This window comes from Parasteatoda tepidariorum, chromosome 2, assembly GCF_982258835.1.
Source record: "Parasteatoda tepidariorum strain Cologne lab strain chromosome 2, Ptep-v5.0, whole genome shotgun sequence".
In the NCBI taxonomy this organism is placed as follows: Eukaryota; Metazoa; Arthropoda; class Arachnida; order Araneae; family Theridiidae; genus Parasteatoda; species Parasteatoda tepidariorum.
Window position 1 is genome coordinate 10048199 of NC_141756.1, and position 13407 is coordinate 10061605.

Consider the following 13407-nt stretch of genomic DNA (forward strand, 5'->3'; position numbering starts at 1 on the left):
GCAGAATTGCACCAGACATTTTTAAACTATGTTTCATAACTTTTATTAGGCAATCGAACTCTTTTTGCATGCGCTAAAAAAATATGCTCTTGGTGTCCTAAAAAATTTAAAACAATTCTATTAATAAAATTTGAAAATGTAGCTAATGGCATTCAGAAAAAGGGCCTAGGGGACAACAGCTCTGGACATCTAGTGAAAGAGAGTATTCAAAGGATGACTAAGGACATTAAAAATTTAAATATATTACCATTATTTTTCAAAGGGTCTCTGTTGTCTTGTAAGATAAGATTTAATATATTGATATAAATGTTGATATCAGACTGAGAGATTCATTATCGCCATTACTTTTTATTTTCGTTGTTTACTATTATATAATTCACCAACGGGATGAGAGAGGTTCTATTAGTGTGTCGGTAATGCTCGCTATATTGTGGCATACGATAATTATAATGTTTGATAATAATCACGGCATTATCGTATTTGGTATTTATCATTGCCGATAATGATCGTGGTATTTTCGTTGTAGAAGATTATCATTGATTCCATATTTATCACAAAAACTGTTATCACACGATGCATCGTAAAAGAACATTTTAAAATATCTTTAGCATGATAATTAAGAATTATCAATGTTCCAGAATAGCTCAATTCTTACGCATACTCGCTATAATAATGGTAGCTAATGTGTACTCACTGTAACAATGGCAGCTAATGTGTACTCGCTATAATAATGGTAGCTAATGTGTACTCGCTCTAATAATGGTAGCTAATGTGTACTCGTATACAATAATGGTTGCTAATGTGTACTCGTTATAATAATTCTTATGTGTACACGCCATAATAATGGTAGCTAATGTGTACTCGTTATAATAAATCTTATGTGTACACACCATAATAATGGTAGCTAATGTGTACTCGCTATAATAGTGGTATCTAAGGTGTACTCGTTGTAATATTTTTTTTATGTACTCGCTATAATTATGGTAGTTAATGTGTTCCCGCTACAATAATCATGTGCACCCGCTATAACATTTATGGGTATTTGCTATAATAATTCGTATGTGTACTCGCTATAATAATAGTTTTGCGGCTTATAGAAACTCTGATAGTCTAATAAAGAGGGTAAGAATGTTTGTAGAACATTCTTTTATTACACCTGTGCATCGGAAACGACAGCTGCGCAGATGTAATTCAATACGCATGTCTTCTGTTCATTCATGTCTTTACGTTGACAAATGTTTTCACCCACAAGTAGTATTTATTGTAACATTTCTACAACGCTTCATTCATTAATTTTCAGCCCATCATTCATTTCTTAGTATCATCTTTTTTTTTAAAACTGAATTAGTGACATTTTATTAACTACGCTTTACCATCTTAGAATCTTTGTAAGGGAACCTACTCATTATTTATTATATCTACACACTGAGAAAAAAAAGTGTGGTCTAAACTATTATGTTATAAACTATGAATTTAACTATTATTATAAGGAGCAGGAAATATTTACCGTGTTTTTGGCTCTATGGGTGCACCAAAATCCTCGGTTTTGAAAAATTAAATTGTGCACGGGAGAATAAAATTCTGGTATATTACCGTATATGTATGGTAATAACGTTTCTGGTAAAAAAAAAAAAAAAAAAGGAACTATAATTCTGGTAATAAAAATAAAATATACGGTATTTAACCATTAATTTGTTAATTTTTCTTTTCGTAATGATATGGTTTACCAGATATTTTGGTTTTTGAAATTGTAGTTCTTATTACCTCACATTTAGTAAAAATACGAAACTGAAAAATAAAAATTAGCGGAATAAACAGTTTTCATGTCATATCCTAAAGGTATTATGATAAAATTACCGAATTTCACAACAATTGCTCCCTAACTGCTGCAATAAAACCAGATTTTACTGTTCATTTTACCAAAAATCATTACCAAAGTACTTCTGTAAGAATTACCGGGCTTTTTAATTCTATTCATCATTGTATTTAAATAACCATAATATAACAATATGCATGTTTGTTTTTACTTAGTAATTTAACATTTGAAATATTTACATTCTTTTACTTATCTTAAAATCTGAGGTCCACGTAGGTGCCCCTAAAATTATTAGCCTCCTGGCAGCATAATTCTTATTTTCTTTATATTATTATTACTTATGGCAGTCAAATAGAAATTCGTAACTGTAAAATATTTTTTGTTGTCGCTATATTCCTTTATACTTCAGCAGTGAAGAGGATATTTAACTTACGCCAAGGTGTTCTGAAGAAAAATATATTGACTTCATTGAAAAACCGCAGGTTGCGATTTCTTTTTAAACAAAATAAACATGGGGCATTTTCAATGTCAGTGCAATCCATCTTTTGAATGCCATGTCTCATTTACTCTGTTTGTACATCGATTACTAGACCACTAGATTTTTATCTTTTTTTTTTTTTTTTTTTTTTTTTTTTGGCCTTTTACATCTCCCGCCTAGATCTTCAGCCAAAACAACATCCCTTCTTTCAAAATCCCGCAGATCGGACTGAGTGATAAAACGGAGACGCATTTTCTTTACTTAAAGAATGGAGTCTATTGGAATTTGGTTACTACACAGAAAAAAAAAAGAAAAAAAACTTAAGATTTTTTTTGGAATAAATTTCTTGTGAAAAAAAGGTTTTTCCACTTGTTTGTTTCCCTCGGATTGTAGGAGTTGTTTGAATATCTTTATGCCTAGATATGAAAATTCAAATTTTCTTTTAGTAGCCAGTGGCCGGTAGACTCTAGCCACTTTCCCCCTCAAAAATAATGAGTCGGTCCCCAATATCGATTGCTCCTTTTTATTTAATTGCCACTTTTTGCAAACTTTATTTTTTGCTTGGATTAAATTATATATTTTTAAAAAAAAATCTCATTAGAAATAATTTACGGCGATGATAAAAAGTTTATTTAACAATAAAAATAATATAAATATGTGACAAAATTTAGGAATAATTCAAACTAATTTTTTTTTTCCATGTTTGATTTAATAGTAAAATTTAATCATTGAATTTTTGTTTAATGGGATAATGAAAATATGTGAAAAATGCAACTTATTTTTCATTTTTCATTTGTTGTAATTGTCAAAGAATAATTGGTTTTTATTATAAATAGAATAAAGATTACGTATCTTTATTCTATTTATAATGAAACATATCGCGTGCGTACTATGTATCACGTACGTTTTTCATGCATCGATTAATTTATTTTCTTGCTCTACAGCGTATAGTATTTATCTATGTCAGTACAAAAATAAAAATAGCGAAAAACTAATTAAAAAATGAATAACACCTAATAAATATTAACTTACTGCACCAAATTAAAATCGCTAAATTTAATCGACGTATTGTATGAAAAGTAATTTTGCAGCTTAATACTTTTTTTAAAAATTATTAATATAATTTTATTAAAAGATGTTGATGTTTAAATGCAGTTACTTTATATTTTTTAAACCAAACTTAGATGTATTTATCAAAATAAAATAAAATATAAAATAGGATAATAGCATTTTTAAATAAATTAATACGCTAATTAAAAGTAAAGGTACATAAAAATTAATTTAAACTATAAACAAGAAATAACAACAATCTTTTACTCTAAAATGTAACCGGAATTATGCTGGTAACATTACATAAATATCGCCATGTCTTAAAATTGCTGATATAAAATAATTCAATATAGAAATCTCACCCACATAAAAATAAAACCGTGAAACTATAAATTAAAAGATTGGGAATAAACTATGCATTAGTGGTTTTATAGACAAGCTATAACAATGTTTTCTCTATGTATGATTTAACGTAATGTATACATTTGCTCGTTTTTATATCCAAAATCATTCCATGCCTTATTCAAGAAATCTCAACCTATCCCATGATTCATAGCTTACAGTCAAAACGTTTTCATTCACTGACGTACAAGAATCAAAAATATTTCTTTTTATTGTCGCCTATAAATTCAAAATCGGCTTTGAGAGACCATAAAGTGCATCCATAGCCTTCTTTTTTTTTAATGGGACTGCTGCAGAGGAAAATAAAGTAGTATTTTATGTGACACAAACTTTGAAAACACCTTCGATGCTTACGAAATCAAAGCGAGTTGCCCATAAATGCCAAATCGAACAAAATGGAATGTTGTGTGTTGAAATGGACCCTGTAACAAATGAGCTATCGTTTGTCGGGGACCACCCTAGGCCCTTGTAGGAGTCAGGGGCCACATCGAGAGAATTGAATTCTTTGCGAGGGGTCCTGTTTGGTTCCGGAAAGCTGGAGAAGTATGAATGTCTCTTTTGTTGGTGTCGGTTCGCTTTTTGTGGTTGTAAAGAGATATTTGAAATGCGGGCCCTTTTACTACGTTATGCTTTCGTAACTACTGGATTTTGTCAACATTGCAAAGATGCAGTGTCGTCTGTCGCGTATCAGGTTCGGGAACTATTATGGTTGGAGTTCAGAAAATTCTTAGAATCGGAATAGGAACGAAAGTTGGTACAGATCCTGCATGATGCACAAAAAAAAAAAATCGGGTTGTTTTAACGTTATTATTATTCTTAAAAAAAATATTAATAACAATATTTTAAAGAGTAAGGCCACTTTTAAAAAGCTAAGCCTATTTCGGGAATTTTTCGTTGTTAGTGAGAGAATTGAATAAGTCAAAATTCTGAGAAAGATTAGTTTAAAACTAGTGAACTTTTAATATTAATTTTTCAGAACAATACGAAACAAAATAGAAGCTGTACAGCTTTTTGTTTGACAATTTTTTTTGAAGGTATACTAAAGGACTAAAAGCTCTTGCAATTTATAAGTTAGGAGGGAACGAAATTTTATTCTAATTATTTTTAAGAAAGGTATTAAGAATTGATGCATCGAAAGAACTGGATACGAAAAAAACTTACGCAAGGAAATGCAATAATCCTAAGTACTTCTATAAATAATGCAATTTTAAATATGAAGTTCAAATCGACGTGATAAATGTAGCTTCGAGAATAACGCATTGGAAGTTTTCTTGTTGCATGCATTTAACTTAGAGGCGCTGCTCGAAAATTTTAAGTCCAAGTATTTAGATATTTTTCCAGTTTCCAAGTATATAGTTTTAAGATATAAAAGCATGTGGGATATCAGCAGCTCTTTGTTTCAAAGAATAAATATCGCCCCGAAATAATGGTTTGAATAAATATAATAAATTTCTTTTCACAATTTAAAAAGTCATGTACTGAGCAGCAAGGTTACAATACCTTCGACTGTAGATGATAATTGCAAATATTGCGTCTTATATTGCAAATATTTTTATTGTTTTATAATATTTTCTCATTATTTACAATTAAAATATTCCAGTGGAATTTAAATATGAGTTGTATTTAACTATGTCTATATTGTCATCACTTATTTCTATGGTTTCTAAGTTTTTAAGTATTAAAAAAATAGACCAAATACTTTTTTCATTCTCTCAAAACTGTGATTTTCCTCCATATTGACGTTTTGCGCCATTTTCGTACTAAGTATAGACAGCTGTGGCTTTAGATAGGCTAAACTTGACTTAGTCATGGGTAACTGTTGCATACTCACGATGCAGTTATGACAATAGCACATTCATTTGATTTGAGCCTTCGAAAAACAGCCTTAAGTCAACAGCGAAAACCGAAACTATTTCTGATCCCGAGTTCCAATTAAAAAAAAAAAACACACACTAAACTTAATTTTTCAAAATAATTTTTTTAAAAATCTCCGCATTTTCTTGTTCTGATTCTTCTACAGTGTTTCCCAAAGTGTGGTACGCGTACCCCAAGGGGTACAGGAACAGTTTAGCGGGGGTACGCGTTCTTATACGAAATATCTTGCAACAAACGAAAATTTCAAAATTTTTTATTTAAAAACAAAGCCAGCCATGAAAATTTACGATTACGTATTTTTCTTTTGCTATTTTTTGCAGAGTTAACAGTAAAGAATTAGTGGTTTTAACAGTCAGTTAAGATTTTTAACTTTTGTGTAATTTTTTTATAGTAAAGGTTTGTAATAAATTCTACCTATTTTGATTATTTTTATAAAATATAATTTTTATCCATAACATATAATCTTTAAAAAAAATTTAAATAGTTTTTTACGGAAAACTTAGTACTAAAAAAGAAAAGTAAACATATTTTTAAAAAAATACGTTCATTTTTTTATCAGTGGTACACAGCGTTACGAAAAATTTAGAAAGGGTACACAAAAGTCATAAGTTTGGGAAACACGGTATCTATAAAATGTTCGAAAGCAGAACGTATTATAACAGAAACATTATCCACTATTCTTCGTTTTACAGAATGATATCTTCTGGTCTATTGTAAATGTAGCAGTTTTTATATTTTTGGCAAGAATAGGAGAAAGACGAACTAAATTTTTTTCTTCTCTTCATACTTAAGCGTAATTTTGGCACTGCATCAAGAGGGTGCAGCTTAGAGCTCTCTTCTTCCGGGTATATTAAAAGCAATTTCTACGAAAACTTCGACTTCACTTGACAGCCTAAATACAGCTCCACCCTACTCCTTCCTCTACCGACAGCATTCAAAAACACTTTACATCTTGAAACAAATTAGCTTCGGGTCATGAATCGATTTCATGAGAAAGAAAAAAAAAAGTAAATGGCAGGAGCGGGATTTTTGAAGACATGTATTTGGTTTGATTCAACAAATAACTTTTCAATTCGGCTGTGAATAAATTATAGAATATTCGAACGATGTAAATTGTTCTGTCAGGAAGACAGTAAAATGTGGATTGATTCCGCCTAAGCATAAAGAACTAAACAAAGACATGTCAATATAACCATCACTTATAAGTAATACTTTTAGAAAACTCGTGATTACTTTTTTTTGATGAAAGCCACTCCTTATAGCTATCATTTACTTGGAATTCTATTGTACGCTTTTGAAACATAGAAAAAAAATGTGAGATTGCGAAAGCTTTTGATAATATTTAATTTATTTATTTATCATTTAAAATTGTTCTTCGTAGACACTCTATTGTCACGGGGAAAAAAAATGCTTTTTAGCGAATAATGCGCTGTCTTTATAACTGTTGTAGTGGCATGTATCAGTTAGTAACAATTTGTCATGGCTGTTAGGTTTTGTTTATCTTTTTAGCCAGCACCATTCTATGCTGTTATGAAAATGGTGCAAAATATCAATTTGAAAAAATGACTCAGTTTTATAAATTTTCTTTGTAATCTTTTTCTTTCTTTAATTTATTATTATTATTTGAAAAGTTATCTCAACGCTCCATTATCTGGGCTCGTAAAAATTTGCAAAAAATAAGAATTATTCTTTGACTTTAAGGCTATTTTTAGAAAGCTCTACCATCGCATGAAATAACTCTTTTTCGCGAATAATATGCTGTTTTTATAACTGTTGTGACGTTGTATACAACAGTTAATCATGACTGTTTTGTGCATATCAAAAGCTTTTATTGACATAGAATTTTTTTTTTTTTTTTTATGTTCGAGAAGTTACTCTAACGCTGCGTTTAAGATTGTAAAATGTGCATAAATTGAGAATTTTTTTACTTTTCATCTGAGGAAAAATTTTGTTAAATTAGTAGATTTTTTTTTAAAAAAAAAGCTTTTTTTAAAAACAAATATAAGAAAAATTAGACTGTTTAAAGCATAGATATTTCTTTATTGCAATATAATATGTAAATAGTTTAAAATTATATCTTTGCTCTAAATTTGCCACACAATATGTGGTTTTTATTATTATTTATCTTGGCAAAAGAGCTTCGATTTTCTATGTTCAATAATATTTTAAATTCTTAAACTATTTATTCGTTTTAAAGTGCAGTCAATTATTTTCAGTACGAACCAATGAGTAGTTTAAAGTAAAACTTCGCTTCAGGTTTGAGGCACTCAAACTGTATCTTTTTTATTTTGTGGTTTCGAATAGTGCCCTTAAAGGAAGCAGATTGTATAATATGTAACGTCGTTGTGATTCCATAATTATAAAAGAGGTGCAATTAAGTGACACAAAAGAAGTGCTGCCGGCACACTTGAATCACAGATGCTTTCCATTCATAAGGATTCTCTGAAACAAGAACAAAGTGCCTTTTTTTTTTTCAATCTCTTTTCACTAACATGTGTTGCTCTCGAACTTTCCTTTCCTCATATTTGTGGTTATGGCTGTCCAATCATCTTCTACTTTTACATAAAAACCCATCTATCAAAATAACTTTTTGAACATAACTCTTCAAATACATTTCCTAACATGTTCAGCAGATTTTGAATAGGTATATTTATTTTATAACATCAATCTAATACTTTTTGTGTCACACTGTTACATCAACTCGTATTTGCCATGTCATTTTCGCATAATTTCCATTATGAACCGTATTAGTTGAGAACAATCCACTTTGATATCAACACAATACTTTCTGAAGTTTCAGTAGTCCAACGGGTTCCAACGCCCTCTAGCAATACTTATAGAAAACGATTAGTTGATACAGTATAGTTAAATAAATTAACACTCTACGGTTACAATTTAGTGTCTCTATAATATTTTTGTTGATTTTTGTACGAGTATATCATGAACAATGATTATGTTTATAGCATAAACAATAAAATGCGTATTTTTTTACTTCATTCAATTTATTCCAATTATAATAAGACGGCGTGAATAAATATTAGTGTTTCGAAATTTTTTCATATTGGGCATTTATGTAGAAACAAAATTTTCTAATCAATTTCAAATCTTTTATCTTAGCTTTTAGTTCTATTATACGTAAAAAGTGTTTTTGTCATATTTTTATTTTCTATCTGACATGTAATGAATTCGGAGAGATATAATAATTTTGACATATAATAAACAGAGAAATGAAAAATTCTATATTAATACAACTTTAAGGAATTTATTATTTAATGTTAAAAGTGAAATGATGCATGTCATCCATATGTATATGTATTTTATTCAAAGAGAAATTAAACAACTTAAAATAAATTATAATTTATTTTACAGAATGTAATTTTGTCTTCATTAACACATGGCATTCTTAACGAATTAACTTTTAAACATTTTTTAGAACTAAAATAAAACGAAAAACCTAACGATTACTAAGAACTTCATAAATACAATAAAAAATATTAAAAGAAAACGATAAATTCATCAATCTAAACTGGTAGTTAACCTTTTTACCGTTACATGATGGCGTTAAAACTGTTTGGGCTAGTTAGCAGTTGCAACTATCGGTAGTTCCGAAAAATAAACGAAGTAACAAAAAATAAACGAATGAAATATTAAAAATGATGTATTGTTAGAAGTAAATAATTTATACTAGTGGGCTGCGCCCCCTGCTCGCTGACGCTCGCCAACCCCCGAAAATTGCTACGCAATCTTATATGGTTTGTTTCACAAACCAAGCTCGCTTCTCTCGCTACTAACTTAGGTACATTGCAAATGCACAAAATTCTAAGAATTCAAAACAATCATTCAAATCCATATAAAAACTTTTTTTTTTAAAAAAAACATCTTTTTAGTAAATACTAAGTCATTAAAATAAATTTGAATTCAAATAAATGACATGTAATTCGTTAAACCTATTAGAAATGTGCTATAGTATAATTCGTGATATAAATCAAAAGTCGTCTAATAAATTCGTAATACATAAATTCGTGAAAAAAAAGCGCTTTCGACAAAATACTAAAATAGAGATCTATCGACAAAGACTACTCACTTCTGACTAGCTTAATAGTATGAGATTGCCGCAGCTGATGCTCTCTGGTTATTTCAGTTTCCGTTTTTAGAAGCGCTATATGTTGAGCCACCTCAGCTAGATTTGGCATGTGACATTTTTAGCGGCAATCATTGGTCGATTTTCTAGCGTTGCCATTCGGGGAGTTGTAATGAGGCTTTTTTTTGTCGCCATGTAAGAGAAATAGTAACGTAAACAAAACAAAGCAAACGTTGCCACCGGCGGAAACGAAATACAGCCATAATTTGGGAGCCTCGTAAGAGAATTATATATATTAGATATTGATTATTTTGCTATTAAATTCAGTTTTTAGAGGAATTCATTAATTTTTTGCTTGGAAAACGATAGTTTTGTAATTTAAAATGTCATTCCCGTAATTCTTTCTGTTATGAAATAAATCGTCTGCAATAATGTGTTTTTTTTTTCAAAACTGTCAACTGATAATGATCAGATAAATGTAGCACATGGTTTTATCGTATATAAATAACCGTTGACGACTGTAAGCCGCTATTACTGTCAGCAGTATTTTTAAAAAAATAAATATTTAAAAAAATATAACCGGTAGGTTTTTTTACAAACATCTTGAATTATAAGGAAAAAAAATACTTGAACAAATACCGTAAATTTTATCGATGTTTTCAACAAAAAATTCATTTATCAAAAAATCTTTCTTTCTATGCGAGTACGTTAGCAACTTCCTTCTGTTTGAGAGAATACACTGAAAGAAAGATGAAAATAATAAGTAGCCGAACTATCTAATAATAAAAAGAACAAAAATGTGTTTCAAGATCACGATGTTGGAGCTCACGTCGATCACGTTTTTTTCGTCGAGGCACGTGAAATAAAAAGTGATCTCACGTCGAACAAGTAAAGAAGAAAAAAAACGCGAAATTCGCCGTGATAGGAATTTATTTTCTGGCAGCAGCGATTCGAACACCACGCGTAGCCTGTCTCTGTAAAACTCATAATTCTATTGTACGTTTTTAAACCCCCTTTCTCTTTCTGATGTATTCATTTACTTTACAACAAGAGTGACCTTTTTAAAAAGATGAAAAAAAGGAGCATTAACCCTTTCTTCATTTTCTCATGTCACGGCCGCCTCGTTTATAATAAAGACTTTCCAAAACGGATATTGTTATGGAATATTTTTTCATGAAATTGCGCTCGTTTAAATTTTTCTTCCTTTAAATAACGGTTAATGAAGACAAATTTGGAAAATATCAATGACGTATGATTGCAAATGGTCCGCATTTTATTCCGTTTATAAAACATTTAATGTTCACGTTTTTTTCCTCTCAGTATAAATAAAAATGGCGTTCCGTAGAAGTTTTAATAGATGATGAATAGTAGAGCTGGGTGATATAAAATATCGATATTTTTCAAACAACTCTGTAAGAATGTTTTAAAAATTATTCGCTTGATATATTGTGAATACTTCTTCTAAATATAAAAAATATAACTATCGACAAAAATATAATATCGTAACTATATATCAACATCGATTAATACAGAATATCATATTGTTGTGAGTACAATCGTTTGCAATAATTAAAAAGTAGTTAATATCGTGATTGCTGTTGACTACGAAAATTTCGAGCATGATAATCTCGCTACTATTATCGATAATGATAATTATCAAATGTTGTAGTGAGAATGTTACTTAAGTTCATTTAACTCAAAAATATATTGATTAGTGTAAATTGGTTATATAATACACATATTGCGGTAGATCTTGAAATAACTATATTTTTGATGGTATGTCACGGTACTAAAATTTTCTTATCCTTCAGCAGTTGTAGTTTTGTTCATAGACCATTAAGGCAAACACTAATTCCACAAAATTTTCTTTTTTTAACAATTAATTATCAACCGGTTCTTAGTAACATTCAAAAATGCAAAATAAAAATCTTTGCTCAAGGAAATAGTTATCATGGTGCCATTTATTGAGAAATCTCTTTATGAGACAAACATAAATAAAGAAAGCAATTATTAATAGCATCAACAGTAATAAACACTAGGCTTTCATGTTTTCATATACTTAGAATCTAACATTTCATACCGTTTACAATGTTTACAATAATAGTTTAAAAATTATTTCATAACAAACTTGAAATTAAAACTTTTTAACGAGCTTTTTAGGACATATTTTTCCTTTTTTTTTTTGTAAAAAATTTTTTTTTTGTCGCAATTTTTAAATGACAGTAATACATATTTAAATAACTTAGTAAATGCTTAATAATTTATTTAATTTTAAAAAAAGATATACTTTTGCAAGTACACTGTTAGAATTTTCATTCTCAAATCATGATAAAAGAAAACCGACATCAGTCTGTCCATCCAATTAACCATAACACTTATGGTAAAGAACATTTTTTACCTTTACGATTTTGAAACCTTTTACAACTAGTATGGTTAAAAAACCATAAATACAAAACCATACGGTTTATTAACCACCTACAACTAGCATGGTTTCAAAACTGTTAAAAAGAAACTTAATTAGACATTAGAGATTTATGGTGCTGTCATGCATTCGTGAATTAGAGTATCGTTTTCTAGTAGTCCAGGGTCACAAATTGTGGAGTGCAAGACACTCTTCATTTTCTTCATTTATTGTAGGGAATGGAGGAAATATTGTCCTGTTAACGCTAGGATTCGAACCCCCGTTCATGAGATTGATATATTAGCCTTCTTGCCTATAATATGTACCCATCTGCAAGGAACTAAGTTCATAAGGTGGGCCGAATCGCTGCAATAAAATTCTGGTTGTTTAACCGTATTTGGTAAAATCCGTTAACAGATGGTTTTTCTCACAGTTAACAGTTTAAATATCATCTTATTTATAGTTATTTGACTGTTTTGTTTGACTATGGTTAAATGACAGTTAAATAAATTGTTATTTAACCATTTTTTCCCCGAGAAATTTCTAACTGTGCGGTGGCTCGAAGCCCGTTTAATTTCAGATCGATGTGTGACAAGTCTGTCTGAAAAATAAAAGGATGGGTGGGCTGTGCTAGTAGCACTACCATCGTCAGGCCTTTAGTCTCGAAATTGTGGAGTCTTGACTTCCACAATTTACCTTACCAACTACTGTTGCTGGATTTCTTTAATTTTACCTTTTTTGTGTTACACAGAAAATATTGAAAGAGTTCAAATGCAATACGATTATAAATAAATTATGTTATTTTGAAATAGCTTAACTGAAATAAAAAAGTACATTTTTTTATAAAAGTACTTTAAGGAAACAAATGTTTGAATTGTATTTAAAATATTTTTATTTCTTTTTCTTTTCTTACAGAAAAGCCCAGGGTTAGTCAGAACGCCTGAAAAAATAAAAAGATCCAGGTAAGTTGTTAAATCTTTACTACACATTTACCATATGGGAAACCATTTTGGAGTTTATTTAGTATTTTCAGACTCTTTCAGTATAAAATTAATTTAGTGTTGTGTTCATATTCATGTGTGAATCCTTAAGTCTGTTTGATCTAATGTTATTTACTCGTGAATCTCGTGTTTGTTAAAAAGAATTATTTTGGTTTTCCAGAAGTTTAGATAGGCATTCCGCGGTCACTATGGATATTACGTACGTTACCGAACGTATAATAGGTGAGTGCAATTAAATCTTACTAATAATGATTATAATAACCTGCACTTTATTTAAATGTTATTACATATTATACACTAACC

General features: G+C 29.6%; 1 protein-coding gene across 43 annotated transcripts in view; it reads left to right on the forward strand.

Moving 5' to 3' along the window:
• The window catches only part of by (focal adhesion protein tensin), a 365221-nt gene that overhangs the window by 298374 nt on the left and 53440 nt on the right, over positions 1-13407 (forward strand). For all 43 annotated transcript variants that reach the window (XM_043039853.3, XM_071177131.2, XM_071177109.2 and 40 more), the window contains 2 exons: positions 13019-13065; positions 13265-13326. In XM_043039853.3, the coding sequence (XP_042895787.2) occupies positions 13019-13065; positions 13265-13326 (109 nt within the window). The remainder of the gene's footprint in view (positions 1-13018; positions 13066-13264; positions 13327-13407) is intronic.